Source organism: Topomyia yanbarensis, chromosome 2 (genome assembly GCF_030247195.1).
Source record: "Topomyia yanbarensis strain Yona2022 chromosome 2, ASM3024719v1, whole genome shotgun sequence".
Classification (NCBI taxonomy): Eukaryota; Metazoa; Arthropoda; class Insecta; order Diptera; family Culicidae; genus Topomyia; species Topomyia yanbarensis.
The window spans coordinates 107,942,342-107,958,018 of record NC_080671.1 but is presented as its reverse complement, the minus strand read 5'-3'; the positions used below and the strand labels follow the sequence as shown (position 1 = coordinate 107,958,018).

General features: G+C 40.1%; 1 protein-coding gene across 3 annotated transcripts in view; it reads left to right on the top strand.

Annotated features, from left to right (window-relative positions):
* LOC131679156 (nuclear receptor coactivator 3-like) overlaps window positions 1-15,677 on the top strand; it is a 496,452-nt gene that overhangs the window by 465,681 nt on the left and 15,094 nt on the right. Inside the window, exons 5-11 of one of the 3 annotated variants that reach the window (XM_058959789.1) lie at window positions 3,645-4,055; window positions 4,155-4,437; window positions 4,499-5,649; window positions 6,771-6,962; window positions 7,335-7,418; window positions 7,489-8,218; window positions 8,281-8,781. In XM_058959789.1, coding sequence (XP_058815772.1) covers window positions 3,645-4,055; window positions 4,155-4,437; window positions 4,499-5,649; window positions 6,771-6,962; window positions 7,335-7,418; window positions 7,489-8,218; window positions 8,281-8,781 — 3,352 coding nt within the window. Of the gene's footprint in view, window positions 1-3,644; window positions 4,056-4,142; window positions 4,438-4,498; window positions 5,650-6,770; window positions 6,963-7,334; window positions 7,419-7,488; window positions 8,219-8,280; window positions 8,782-15,677 lie in introns of all 3 variants that reach the window. The other 2 variants (XM_058959788.1, XM_058959791.1) reach the window with 2 other exon arrangements.

The window sequence follows — 15,677 nt, the reverse complement described above, 5'->3', positions numbered from 1 at the left end:
TCATGGTATCGGACTTGCCCCCGATTTCCCTATTCATTAATCTGTCTATCTTTTTTGCAGTTAAAATATTATCGTTACAGTTGAAAACTGGAAAATCCTATCAGCGAAAATTTTTTTCTCTTTTGTTCAATGCTAATTCACGACGTCGGGAGTAGTGTGTTCCATTGCTAAAAACAAAAGAAAATACGATTGTGTCTGGATAGATTTTCCAGTTTTCAAATACAACCACAATATTAAACAATGGCTTTGGGTATCATGACGCACATGACATTCAAGGTTATAAAGTTCAAAAATAGTGTACGAGGTGTTATAACGACCAAAGGGTAAATTTGAAAAAAAAATGCATCAAAACATCTAAAATGATCCCAACGAAACATACCTGTAAATACTATTAAATCCTAGTCAAACCAACCACAATCAGTTTTAAATGAAGCAATGAGCCGCGATCGGTTGTTTTATTTGATTCGAAATTCTGACAGAAACCTCAAGCCAGCTTAAATTCTGAATGTGCTGTACTGGAATGAAACCAGCTTCTTCGGTAACTACCGATCGAGCCAACCCCATATAGTTTAAAAACTCTTTAATCGCGTATAAACACCCTTAATTGCTAAATTGGACAATATCTTTTGACAAACTGAGTTTTATTGGATGCTGAGATGATTATGACTTTCATTGGTTTAGTTTTCGATAAAAATACACTAAAAAAATCAGTTTGAGCAAAGAAAAGTTTGTTTCAAATAACTTTTTTTTCTTGAAAGTGCCCAACTCATGACCAATTTTGCGAAAATAATTCCTACAACATTTTTTGTAGGATTTATCATTTTTAGACAATAGCCATTTGAAAAAAATTGGTTAAAAAAGTTTGACCCTCTCAAAAGCTTGTCTAGATCATTTTTGGAAAAGCAAAGTATGCAAAGTGGCTTTTTGTAACAAATTTCTCATGTACAGAAAGTTTCATTAAAATCTGAGAGGGTGCTGCCAACATTTGTTCGAGTTGGCGCGAAATTCGTCATATTATAAATTGATATGTCATAAAAGATGGATGAACTGACCTGACCATTAAAACGTTTCTGTTGGAAAAGCCTATGCACTCCGTAACACAATTAAAATTACTTTTAGAAAAATACTAAAGCAAGGTGGTCTAATTCTTAAGGCTCAATATCATCAATATCAAGTATATCATGTAGAGCTTTTTTTTCTCGGCTTGCTTTTTTTCATTGTAGGACTTATCGACTCTCCAAAATAAGGTTATTGGATGCGTGGTACGCAGTTTTTGAACACACACCCTTTTATTTTTACGAGCACTACATTCATTTGCTTTCACACATAAATAACGAGCATAATCCATAACAATAAATCAAGGAGTTTACATGATTTTGTGAAAAAAAAATTTTGGCGTAAAGTAGCCCCTTGACTTGACTTGACTTTACGCCAATTTTAGCTCTTTAGATTTCACGTTCAATCTTGTTCAATCAATCTTTTACTCTTAATTTACTATAATAAACAGCTGTGCGATTGCTACTACGAAGGGTGAGGAAATTACGCTCCGTAGCGGTATAATGAATTTGTTTATATAAACATCGCGTTATGCTTTTAAAAGAATTAATTTTAAATTTAACAATTTCTATCGCTTTCCGAATGCGACGATACTATCTCAAATCATTCCCAAAAGCGACGTCGAGTCCTTGCCTATGAAGCCATGATTATTATAGAAGTCATATGTCACAGAAACAGTATTCAAACTGTGCTATATTTTCATGTAATTTCCCGGCTTATAATCACCAAAAGGCTTCCGAGCCGAACAAGAAGTTTAAAGAAAAATCTAATTCCTACAGTTCTGCGTAAACGATATATACAGCGCCTCATACTTATTATTGGAATTACATACAAGGAACCCTCTGAATGAGTCAACAAATGCATTCGATGAGTGAGCGAATTTTGATTCATCCAGAACAGGCATTGCATTTATCGCTCATATGAGTAATTGCGCACGGATAGTTTGCTACTGCGACAATAAAAACTCACATTTTCACACGAAAAGTTATTGGCACTCACACAACTTCTCCGTATAAATACAACGTGTTATTTCTCCGGATAAATAAAACAGCCGGAGAATGAGTGAATGAGTTTATCACGGTATCCTTTTTGCGTTCGTTGCTTTGCTGTCGTTATTCCAAAACACGAACAAACAAGTCTATCATACTTCTTTGCCGCTTTTCTTTGTAATTAAGTGTATTTTTGGAAGTTTTAATTGATTTCCATGAAATTAAAATTTTATCGCCTTCTCCGGTGAGAAGGAAAAAGTCAAATAAATTTTATCCGGAAAATCATTCTCACGCTCTTTGTGGAGACGGAAAATTTTGCGACTCATCTTATCTCGGAAAAGTTGGACATCGGATAAGCTACTTCTCGCGTGAGTGAGAGAGAATTACAATGCCTGATCCAGAATTGAAGTCCTGCCTGTTTGCTGACGTTCGGTTCGTTTCAAGTATTTTTTTAACCACTCACTTACATAGTGCGTTCGCTGACCGTTCGGAGTGCACAAACATGGTGGTGGAGAGAGGATTCATCGCATTCTCTCATGGTTCGTTTTTTCAAAACGTCATATCTGCAATGGGTTACTCTCTTTGTTTACTTTCTCTTTCGATTTTTACGGCGTCACTATAACACTTTTCACTTATTTTACAGTACAGATCGAAAGACGGTGGTTTTAACTAGCATATTATGCAAAGAGTTGAGGGATAAATGTTAAAGTGACCGAATTATTAACAGAAGAGAAAGTAAACAAAGAGAGTAACTCATTGCAGATATGACGTTTTGAAAAAACTCTCAAGAAATGTCTACATCACTAACAAATCAGAATGAAGTGGATGTGACCACGTGCTTTTGTTTTCTCCTTCATTTCTTCTTGTTTGCTCGAAAAAATTGACAGCCGACACATGCATAGAAAAAATGTGGACACCTGTACATTTCGCACTGCCACCAGCAATTAGGTCCATTGCGGTAATTGTAATTTAAATGAATGAAAGGGTTAATGATCAAGTGCAGCGTGAATGTAATTTTTTACCGTGATTGAAGTAAATAAATAAATGAACTGAAATAAATTAGGCATCAACCAGGATTTCAATTCTCGAACACTGTCAAAGTTGATCCTAATATGCGGCTTCTTTATGAATGCACTTCGATGTTGTAGTCAAATTGATGGATGGACTTGAACAAGTATATAAATCTACGGCAAACCTATATCAGTCGTTTGTTATCAACACCTAATTCGTAGCAGCAGTGCAGATGCACTTTCTTCACTTGCACATTCCAACACTAGCAAAGGTCCAGAAGAGGTGAAATTTCTGCGCTGTTTTTGTACAGATAACAAGCAATATTCGTCTCGATTCTACGGCTCAAGTGATTCATCCAAGTGAGAACGAAAAACACCAAAAATAAACGATCAAGCCTATTTGCGAATTCATATTACGTAATTTTACGACCGAAAAATATGCATCACAATCGCTTGATTTCACGCCGTGCTATACATATTGTTTGTAGTACGACCAAAAATTGCTATCCCTTTTTTTTGAGTTCTAAACCGAGCACACAACACCTGACATGTTTGTTTTCTTCTTCTTCCCGCACTCGCTTCATTTCAGTTTCGTCGTTTGCTGGAACAAGGAAACCGCGATCTAACCGGATCGAACCGTTGCTCCAAGTGTTCACCCGATTGCAGCGACTCCTGCAAGCTGCACCCGGTTCAGCAGGGTGAAGTTTCCTCTACGGAACCGCCACTGCCGGAACCATCCGCCAACGGCCATTCGCCGGAGAAGTCGGCCTACTTCGAAGCGGTCCAGCACTACATCTCCAACGTGGGCTGGGCGCTGCTCGAGATCAACTCGGAGGGTGTCATCGAATGTGCCACCGAGAACGTACTGGACGTGCTGCACTACTCACGCACGGAACTGCACGGCCAGTCCATCTATTCGTACCTGCATACTGGTGATCATTCAAAGCTGAGTCCTATTTTAAATAAGAATTCGTTTGAACTGAACTGGGATCAAGATGAGGTAAGATTCATTCATAGTGAATACGTAGTTGATCGTCTGCTTTGGGCTACCGATATTCACGTTCCATTTCCGCTGTATTAAACGTAGATGTTTTATCAGACACCAAAGCGAACTATTCGGACAAAGATTCGCTGGCTGCTAAAGGCGCCGGAGAGTGCCAACGACACGATCGAGCAGAAACAGCAACGCCAGGACAAATACAAGGATCTGCTAATCATCTCCGCTCCCGTTAAGGATGACACCGACACCGAGTCGTCGTCGGTGCTTTGCCTAATCACACTACCAGAGGACGACCACCAGGGCGCCATCGAGAGCCACACTATGCCACAGACGCTGGACGAGCAACTGACGCTCAAGCTGGATATGAGTGGCGCCGTTATAGGTAAGTCCCGGAAACGACACTCAACCATCATAGTTGTTTTGATGTTTCTTTTTCTCCGTAGATTTGGACGCAGCCACACTAAGAAAACAATTCGCAGGATACCTAACCAAAGAGACTGTACGGTCAATCCACGATCTCTGCCACTTTCAGGATCGGCCTCGTTTGAACGAGCACCTCAACAATGTGATGAACGCGAACGGTACCGCTCAAATTTCGTCGTACCGGTTGCGTCTCGGCGGACCGGATGTGTACGTACACGTCAAGGCCCAGACGAGATTATTTCGCAACAACAAACCAAATGAACCGGATTTCATAATGGCCATCCATACGATTCTAACCGACAGTGAGGTAGCCATGGTGGAAAGTGGCTTGGCAAGCGGTAACAATCCGTCTTCGTCGTCATCATCCAATTTGGCATTACCAAGCACTAGCAGTAGTGGCAGCACTGGTGGTAGCACGGCTCGCACACTACAACAAATTACGCAGGGAGTTAGTAACATGGGTGGACCGTTAATGTCCAGCATACTGAACGGGGGAGGTAGTGGGGCCGGTCCAGGTGGTCCCAGCGGACCCGGTAATATGCAAGGTGTCCTAGGTTCAGTTGTTTCGCCACGGAGCAACCCCAACTCCTCGCTGCTGCAATCGGATAGTTCAAACTTTTTCAATTCGGATTTCGAATTTGAATTTCCACATTCCACATTTGACATGGAGTCGGTCGGTGTCGGTTGGGACTCGAGACCTGATTCGCGAACGAGTGTAACTCCAGTTAGCACGCCCCGGCCTCCGTCAGTGACGGCGTACAGTCCTGCTGCAGCTCCCATGTGTCCCTCCCCGTTAACCCCGTACCATGCTGGAAGTGCAGGTGGACAACCGTCTCCTTCGAACAACAATAACAATAATAGTATGACCAACAACAACAATGGTCCCTTTGGTGGAAACTTCCCGTTTCCTTTCGATGATAAGGAGAAGATTCAGGAACAGATTCATCAACAGCACCAGCAACAGCAGCAGCAACAACAACAGCAACAACAGCAGCAGCAACAACAACAGCATCAACATCAGCATCAGCAGCATCCACAGCAACAAATGGCCTCACACGACTCAGAGCGGTTACGTAATCTACTGACAACCAAACGACCTCACTCAAATGCCTCGTCCTCGTCTGGTTTGGATATGGATCATGACCACCGGAACCCGAATCGGATTCTGAAGGTAGGTGGGGTGTGTTATTTCAAGCGTTAGGAGCTGCTGACCAGACGAAACGGTAGGGTGTTTGCTAATAAACGGAACTTCGTCGAATAATCGAAACGAGTAGGGTATTCCACGCGGGCGATGTTTGATAGTGCGGTTCTATAGAATCAAATGCTTTACACTATCGTGTGTGTCTGCGTAGTGGAGGAAAATGTTGGTAAAAGCTATTTGGAAAGTGTAAACAATCGGATGAATTTTTGTGGATTTTCGGATTTTACGGTCTACGGCTGTTTCGGCTTTCATACGGCATACGATGTTTTGACGAAGAACGATAACATATTTTCCTTGAAAAAGGCCAAAACCAGGGTCGAAACGTCGGGCAGCTTTGTTTAAAACCATCTTTGCGCCTGAAGAGCACAAAACCTATAACTAATTATTTTATGAAATTTGCGTTTTGAGTTTGTCTCATCAGAATGCGACACTAACTTAGTGAGAGGACTAAGCTTGAACTGTATTGACGCAAGCTCCAAAAAACGAAAACACCATTTGTGTTTCTGAGCAAACGTTTGTTTAGTCAAACCTAGCTTAATCAAAACTCCTTTTCTTGCGGGACATGACGCAGGACTAAGGGTTTGCTCAGAAACAAAATAATGTTTCCAAAAAAGCTAGCGTCAATCCGGCGCTAGCTTAGTCCTGTCACTAAGTTAGTGTCGTATTCTGATGAGACGAAGTCAAACGCAAATTCCACAATTAAAATTACTTTGATAACTTCAAATCGGCTTATATTTTCAGTAATGAATATTTTAATTTTCCTTTGAATTTTAGAAGTAAAATTTGCACATTAAATTTTTTTAAACCTTTATCGATAGTCGTAATCTGTGGAAGCGCACTTAAAAATATCGATCGATCAGTAACAGTATAGACAGTAATTAAATTCTAACAAATCAAAAAACTTTTCGTCAACTAACCAGAAATTATGTTTCTTCTTTATTTTTTCATCCAAGATTCTACTATTTTATTCTTCCGCATTTTTTATGTAAATATGTCAAACTTTTTCAAACCTCTTCATCCCAAAAACCGATTAGCAGCGTCTCGTTTAGCCCTCTGTTCGTTGATCTGAACACAATTTTGTATATTTGTAGGGCTTACTAAATTGCGAAGAAGATAAGGATAGTAATGGAAATAAGTTAAGCACTACGGCGGCTCTCTCCCAACGTTTACCTCAGTCAGTTAGAGTTCACCAGTCGCAGGGTAGTGGTAGTAGTGGTGGCTTAGGGGGCAGCCGCCCGGGCGGCTCTGAAATCAAGTCTGGTAGCAATAACATGCTATTGCAGGTACGCGTGCTCTCACTAACTCTCTTTCTGTCACTGTCTCTCTGTCACATTTTCTAGTTACTTTGCTAATACGAATTTCCATTTCTATTGTTGTACTATTTGTTCTATTTCTATTCAGTTTTCCAAGTATTATTTTGTTTTTGGTTTATCTTAAGCCCCCTTTAGCTGCTACTTTCACTTTTGTGCACATATTTTTGTACACATTTGGGGTGCACGTTTATTTTTAATACGTAGTTAGACTTGTTGAAACGTTCGTAATTTGTATGGATTGCTTCTTTGAACTGACTGAGTGACACAATGCAATTTAAAATATGAGTTTTTATCTTTTGTAATGTGTTCTCAATATCTAACTCTATACAATTTCCCCGCCAGCTACTCAACGAGAAAAGTGACGACGATGATCCGGAATCGCGGAATCGGCCGAGTGAACTGCTGAGGCAGCTACAAAAAGTTAAAGTAAGTAAACACAGTAAACAACACGTTGGTTCTCAAAACAAGGCGAATAACCTTTTTATTGCACCGCCAGGAGGAACCCAAGGAACACCCGGCCCCGCTCAACAACGAGGAGCTGATCCAGATGCTTCGATTGCAGGGAAACGATCGCAAACGACCCTCGAACGAACCGGACGAGGGCGGTGCCGCGAAGCGTCCCGATGATAAACCGTCCAAACTGCGCGAGAAGAACAAAATGTTAGCCTCGCTGCTGGCCAATCCGGCTAAGGCCCCGACGCCACTGTTGCCCGGCCACCTGCCCCTGAACCGTATCATCCCCGATATACCCATCTCCAATGTGGCCCGCCAGATGGCAAGCGTCACCAGTTCGACGCCTCCAAATCAGAGCATCAACAACAACAACCTGACAACCAGCAACAATAATCTGAAGCAAGTACAACAGATTAATCACCAGCTGCGGATGCAGCAACAGCAGCACATGCGCAAATCAGCTATGCCTTCACAATCACAACAGCCACCTACTTCATCCGATATCTACCTCAGCCACCAACAGCAGCAACAGGCATTGCTCCAGCAGCAACTGGTTGCCGCCCAGCAGCGCCAGCAAAATTTCTCTCCAGCGATCCAGGACTCGGGAATCGGTTCGGTTGGCAGTGGTCCGTTTGCGACACCCTCATCGGCCACTTCAACCACCAACCAACCAACGCCCGAGTGGGATCCGGAGCTAAACGAAATACTTAACCACGTAATCGATATCGCACCCGAGGGTAACTTTGGCGAAAGCGAACTCAATAGTCTTTTAGGTATGCCAGCTTCAGCGGAGTATTCTAATCTAACACCGCGCTAACACATTACTGAATTTCAGGTATAAGTTCCATCGAGTCATCCACATCAGCCACTCCATCCCAATCGAGCCAGCAGGACATGCAGGAGAAGCTTGCGATTAACGCAATCCAGAAATCCCTGATGCAGATTGAAAACGTCACCTCCCCCATGCAGTACAGTGGCAGTCCGCCGGCATATCCGATGCACGGTATGGGCCCCGGAGGATCTCCGGCTGGTTCCATGTCCCAGCAGCAGCAGCAGCAGGGCTCCGGCACTCCGACATCTTCCAATCCTCCGAATTTCACCCCGCCTCCAGTATACACACCGCGAATGCGTTTGTCCGGTCCAGGACCGGGCAGCGTTGGACAGATGGGGAACGGTGCGCCGGGAGCGAATGCGCTTGCCATTCAAAAGTTGCAAAATCATCAGCAACAGCGGGAACGGTTGCTCCAGGAGCAGCAGCGACAGAGGCTGCTACAGCAGCAGAAGCAACAGCAGATGGTTGTGCCCGTCAATGCTACGGCGAACGCTGATATGAACCGTAAGTACTTACTTTTGCGGGGCGGATTCCTTTTTTTTAAACCCTAGGGTATTTGGGCCTTTGGTTACACTGCACAGTGGATCCTCTCCATACAAACGCTGGACAAAACCTCAAAAGTACTTTAAAATGTCTGAAAATATCATCTAAGGGTAATTTTGGTGCGCTGAACTCGATTTTGAATAAATTAGGACGCTAAAATGAAAATTAGACAGCCTAGGGTGGTTCTAAAAGTTTTTTTTTTTAATTTGGCAAAAGTGAATTTTATTAACTTCTCAAAACAGATACTTCGTAAGTGAACAGAAACATTTTGATTTCCTAGGGTAGTCCTTAGTAACGAGTTAGCTAGGGTGGTTCCAATTTATCGAAAGCTGGAGAATAAAAAATGATGTAATTTTATACATTTGTTTGTAGATCTTCAGTCCAATCTGAATACCATCGTAGAAAAAATAATTCCTTCATAGCTCTTTAAGAGATAATCCTCATGTACTAATTTGTGAGCGTATGCGTTTAGAATAGTTATGAAAAATATCATATCTAAAGGTGTTTGATAGAATTCCTTAAATTTTTGGTTTTTGGTTTATTTAATTAAAGTTATCGTCAAAGCTATTAAAAGATGACGGGTTTATTTGATTTTGATGAAGATCTTAAATCATGCCCTACTAAGCTCTATTCACAGTTGCTCATACGATGCATGCTGCAGCTAAGCCGCTCAATACTTTTCCATTGATTTTCAATTCCAATGATGATATGAATATCTCTCCTCGTGGGTACTGACTTGGTTTTTCGTATGAAAATATCCTGAGCATACTTTGCACTGTATGTGTATGCTTTAAAATAGAAATGTGCGTTTTTGCATGAAGCTCTCGTCAATTTAGAAGTGAATTATTGAGGGAGATTTTGAATTTCATTGTTGATTGTCATACATTCAATAGGGAGTTTGCACTTGGAAATAAATGTTGCATTACATTAATTACAAAGAACATTTCCCACACTCACGTGTTTACCTTACATCGGTCACCAGTAAAGCTAACGACCAATGCCTAACAAAGAGATAGGATTCATGGAAAGATATAATAATAGTTGCAGTTAGTTTGCCTCGTTGGCTTCTATATATTTGATTTTTCTATACTGCAGATAACTGTGAAAATGTAGAAACACGAGTCAAAGTTGCAAGACGGTTAAGGCATACTTATAATCGTATCAAGAAAACCGCCCAAAACCCTGAATTTACAAGCGGCGTTCAGAAAAAGAAATCCACCGGTGAATAATACTGCAAAACTTCATGAAATTAAAAAATACCACGCGTCTCCACGAAAAAACTAATTTTACAAATGTTCAAATATCAACCTTTGGCGCAAAACGGCGCAAGATGGCACTATGATTTTTGAAAACAAGATAAAATTCCACGCTGTGGAAAATTCGGAGAGAATCATGAAAAATTTTCCTACTGTGGAGAGACTCCGTATGATCTGTCGACTTATCCCGCATATAAATTATGTGGGGACAAAATGAAATATTCTTTTAAGGGATGCTCCGATAAGACATGCAAAAGAGCGCTACGCCACCGACAGCGACTAATTTCTACGTTTCCTTGTACACTAAAGAGCGAGACTCTGATCATGCCATTGTGAGAACATCTTTTAATGTGCCTGTAAATTTCCGAAAAAGGAAAATCAGTTTTCTCTCCTAAGCTTGCTCGTAAAGGCCTGAGAGTGTCCCTTGAACGATACTCTTACAAAACCGAAGTAAGTGGTTCCTGGTCTCGGTAATCTTGGAAACTAGCACGAATTTCCACATGGGACATCAAAAACTCCAACTGTTCCTATATTTCAGTCCTACATTTTCCGCCAGGTTTTACAAAATGCATTTGCACTACGATTAAAGGTCAGACGAATCTTGAAAACAAGATAAAATTCTACGTCAGTTGTACTAGATAAGATCCTTCAACACGCTTTTACCGATAAAGAGATGACACTCTGAATGTAAATAAGTCCGCGTTAAACAATTTAGTTATATTGATTTTATTGGTAACTTTTTAAATACTCATTATTTCTCAAATCGAAATACACCATTGAATTCCTGAGATGATTTTCTATTAGAAACGCCTATACGTGTTGTTAAATTATCATTGTAGTACCTATTAAAGCGAGATGAATTAGAATGAACAAAAACTTTTTGTCGCTCGAATTCATGCAAATTTTCAAGACCTTGTACGGTTCAAAAAAATGTAGTCCTTATATTTTTCAATCGATTGGCTCGAAAATTTGGCGAATACAGCTTTAGGAAATGTAAATTTAGGAAAAAATATAAAAGGTATGAAAATCGATAATAAATTTTGGAGGTTTTGGCCAGCCCGGCCCCACTGTGCACTGGTTTTGGGTACTCATGGATAAGTAAGAGTAAAATGAATGCGCTGAATAGAAAATGACAATATAAACGAACAGATTGCTCATTGCTCAGATTCAACTTCGTGTTTGTGTTGCTAAATTTTTGCATTTTAATTTTTGTTTTCTTGCAAATCCCATACAAAAAAGAATTTGATTTTAATATGTTTGCTACGTCGTTCGATTCTATCTCCCCCTTAATACAGTTCCAGCTGGTTTTCTTTAAACACGTTGATTGTATCTTAGTCGTTTGGCGCTGGTAATTTCTTCACATTCCTCTGTTGGCGCCACAACTTCTGCGACAGACAATTTTCTCTTCACCTAAGTCATCTTAGGAAGAATGTCTTTCGTGAGCATTCGACTTCTTCCAATTCACACACACGCAGTGCTCGTTACACCATAATCAGCCATGCTTTCAAGCTATTGGTGAAGAAATCTGCAATCCTCAATTGAGTGGACGAGATGAAATATGTTGATATCGTTTGCGAAGGACCGGCGAGGAGTCTTCAGCACTAAAAACATGTTATTGAAATTCAGCGGAAACATCAACGGTTCCAAGTAGCTTCCTTGGACTATTCCTGACGTTGAAGTCAATGTTGGTTTACGGCAATCTCCAATGATAAACATTATCTCTCGATCTGTGAGATATGATCGAAAAGAACTGCAAAAACTACCGTTGATTCCATATTGCTCCATTTTGGCGAACTTGGTTTTATCGTCACTCATTCACTGGCAGATAGGTCGATGTAAATAATATTAGTTTGAGCGCGATGCTCCATATCGCCTGTTATGTAGAATGTTAAACACGGCAGATTGATCGCTGTTTCACGTCCTACTGCTTGTATTAAGCCAAAAGTGTTTCCATAAGCACCAATTCAAGACAGCACTCGATGGAGTTATTCCACGAGGTCCGAACGGAATCCCTCGAGTCCCGAATTGAAAGAAGATATAAGTCTAGAAGCTCTGGTAATCATCGTTTCATCGACATCGATAACACCCAGAATTTGGCCCACAACTGAAACCGCTTCAATTTGTTTTTAAATGTTTTAATATACTTAAAAAACGAATTTCGCGCTAGATTTTAACGAAACTTTCTGTACATGATGACTTTGTCACAAAAAGCCACCTTGCATACTTTGTTTTTCCAAAAATCCACGCAGAAAAAAAGGTAAACAAATTTTGGTTTTAAATAATATTTTTTCCGTTTGATATAGTGATAAACAAAATTCAGGTGTGATTCAATCAATGCTGTTGCTTGAAATTACCAAAAAAAAAAATCATTTGTTGACATTTCAATAGTTTCAACAAATATTTCGTTTGAAACAACAAAATTATGATAAGTTTAACCGAACAAACACGTTCGAAGTAACAAAAACACATCTTTAGTATTAACCAAAGGAGAGAACAGTTCAAATTCAGTTGAAATCAAACAAAGATTATGTTGGTTTTTAACAAAGGGATCAGTTATATCTAGCAAATTTTATTTTGATTCAACAATGTTTCTATTTAAAAGGCAAACAGAAGTATTTGTTGAACTAAATCAAATACATGCTTTCGAGAAACGCCCACTTCAGTTTGAAACAATCATTCGTCACGTTTAAGATTCAACTAAACGTTTTGTGTGTTCAAAAAGGCCTGATTCTTCTGCGTGAATGATCCAGACTGTCTTTTGAAAAGGGTCAAACTATTTTTACCAATTTTTTTTTCAAATGGCTATAGTCTAAAAATAACAAATCCTACAAAAAAATTTTGTAGGAGTGTATTTCACAAAATTAGTTAAATTTTTGAATGAAAATATTGAAAAAAATTCTTCATCGACTCCCACACTGAAAAAATCAATTTTAAAAATTTAAAGTCGATTTACAAAAAACCCAATCTTTGATTTGGATGAAATTTTGTTCCAAGATAGGTAATTATGTTCCCTACCTACCGTCAAATTCATCAAGTTGGGCACTTTGAAGGTAAACAATTTCGACGTACTGAGTCGACTGGTATATGAGATCCAATTTGCCAACTGCTAGTTGCCTGATACATGCAAAAATTATTAGTAACGAAATTGGTATATATTCATAACAAAAGTGAATGAGGGCAAAGATAGGCCATTTAACATCACTGATCTATGTGAGATTTAACTAAATACCACTTGGCCGCGTGCGAAGAAGTATCCTGTCTATGTACCCGCCCAGAAAGTAGAGATTGATGGTGCAGTCTCCAACAGGGGCCCTAATTGCGAAGTATAGGGTTCGCTCCTTCATGAACCCTTTGCTTCGGCCAGTGAAAATTCTGGTTCGCAAGCAATTGGGTTCAGGAAAAATCAAGGAGTATATGAAAACAACTGCTCTTCCAAACTTTGATCTTTAGGACGGGGCTAGTCTGCCTGTTCGCATTTTTGTGCCGCGAGGCATGAGGCTTAACTGGCCTGGCAGATTGGTTACAGTTGAAAGTCGGATCCGCCGTTTTGTTTTTTATTGATTTTCATGAAGTGAGAAACATTCATAAATGAGTTTTTATTTTTATTATTAAATATTTTTACTCCTCTTTAAGATATTATTCAAATCTCCGTTTGTGTACATTTGTTATTTGGGCCCATTTGTCGGTTCACGATCGAGTTGAAGTAGTACTTATAATGGTGTTGAAAGCCTCTGTGTCACTATCAAACTTATTCCGGAATCGTACACCTTCGATTGGAAAGGTTTTATCATTAAAATAATTCTTCATGCCTGGTTAGGTTTAGCTGAATAGTATGTATGTTTGAAAGAATTTTAGTACATAGTCATCTTTCGACTATAAAGTCAGTGAATGGAGAACTGTGAGTTTAGTTATGTAAAGTATGCAAACTATGGTATGGTTTGATGGAACTATCCAAGTCAGTCTTGGATAACACATACATTTGAAGAAACATCAGATGTTGCTTCAAGCTGTTCTCAACCCCTATTTGGCAGTTATCACGCAGCCACCCGCGTTACGGTTTGGTAAGGCCAAACTGGTGTCGAAGGGGGTCAATTAAGGTTGTCTGGCGTATTTTTGATGGTCACATCATTAGCGTTTCTGCATTAGAATCGGCAGACAATCTTAGATGATTATAGGTTTAGGGAATATGAATAAAATGATGAATACCATGTCTTTTTCGCTTCAGAAAGTTGAAATTGTAGCAAGTAGAAATCATTGAGCGTCTCATATACGAGCTCCGATTGAAATTGAAGATTCGATTAAAGAGATCTTATGAGACGACCGACCAACGACCTCGAACTGCCGGAAAAGATGAGCAGCGATAGGCAAGTTTTACAAGAGGGAATAAGATACCTACTACTAGAGATGGGCAAAACAGTTCACTTCGAAGAACCATTCCCGACTGAGCAGTTCCGTAAAAAGAACTAGTTCACATGAACCGTTCTTCCGCTCAGCTGATATTTTAATTGGATCTAGTGAATGGTTCTCAAAACATTCGATTCTTGGAGAGGTACTAAAGATGCAATCTATAAGTAGCACTAACACACATCGAGATGGCTCTGGGCCTGTGGCCTTCGACTGGCATGGTCCATTCTCATTGGTTCGGAAGTCTTCTTCGTTGGTTGGTAGATATGTGGTCCTACTCACAAGTCGATAGATCATATCGCTTGGGGGAGGGACATGTGGATCCTGCTAATTGTCGTCTTTTTTACCTTGGGTATGAAGCTAGTTCAGGAAAGGAGTACAGGACTGGTACCTAATGGATAGTTAATTATTCAGGACTTGTTCTTATGATTATTTAACTCGACCAAGCAGACCGGTTCATAGAAATGATAAGCTGCCCTTCCGGGCCGGTCTGGTCTGTTCGGGTCGAACCGGGCGGACACTCGGTTCGAGCAAACTTTATGGTGAATAGGGGAAAAATATTTCTTATGTCCTTTGCCTGATCCATACTGTAATGAATACGTATATTGACTTGAACAGGGATAATCGAATCCTGTTATAAGATAGAGATGAAACAGCACAGTTGTAGGAAAAAGTATTCGCGAGTAAGGACTAATACTGCTAGTATGTTTACCGTATCAATTAACAGTCGATTGATCCACTTAGGACCTAGGAGACAAAAAGGAGAGTAGGACAAGACAGAAGCGGATTCAATGCGAAATTTTGCAATATGACGTAGACTCCAAGGCGATGTTAGGATGATTTTCCGTAGAATTAGACTAGTTGACACGACACTACACGCTCTTTGAAACAAACTTGTGCCAAATAGTAGGTACCCGAGCAAACGAAAAGCCCATAATGCCCCCATCATCATTGTCCAAATACACCCCCACTGCATGGTGTTTTGATGGTGTTTGAAATGGGTTCAACCCATGAAAACACCATCATCATGGTCCGGAAGATCCCATTTAAAAACCATATTCTGGTGTATTTATGGGTTTATAAGACCATTTCAAGTATTGCAAAATTTGGAGCGGACCATGTTCATGGTAGCTTTATGGGGTTGTATAGTATTTGAACCCACGAGAATTTACTCGGACATGTATGTATGCATAAATG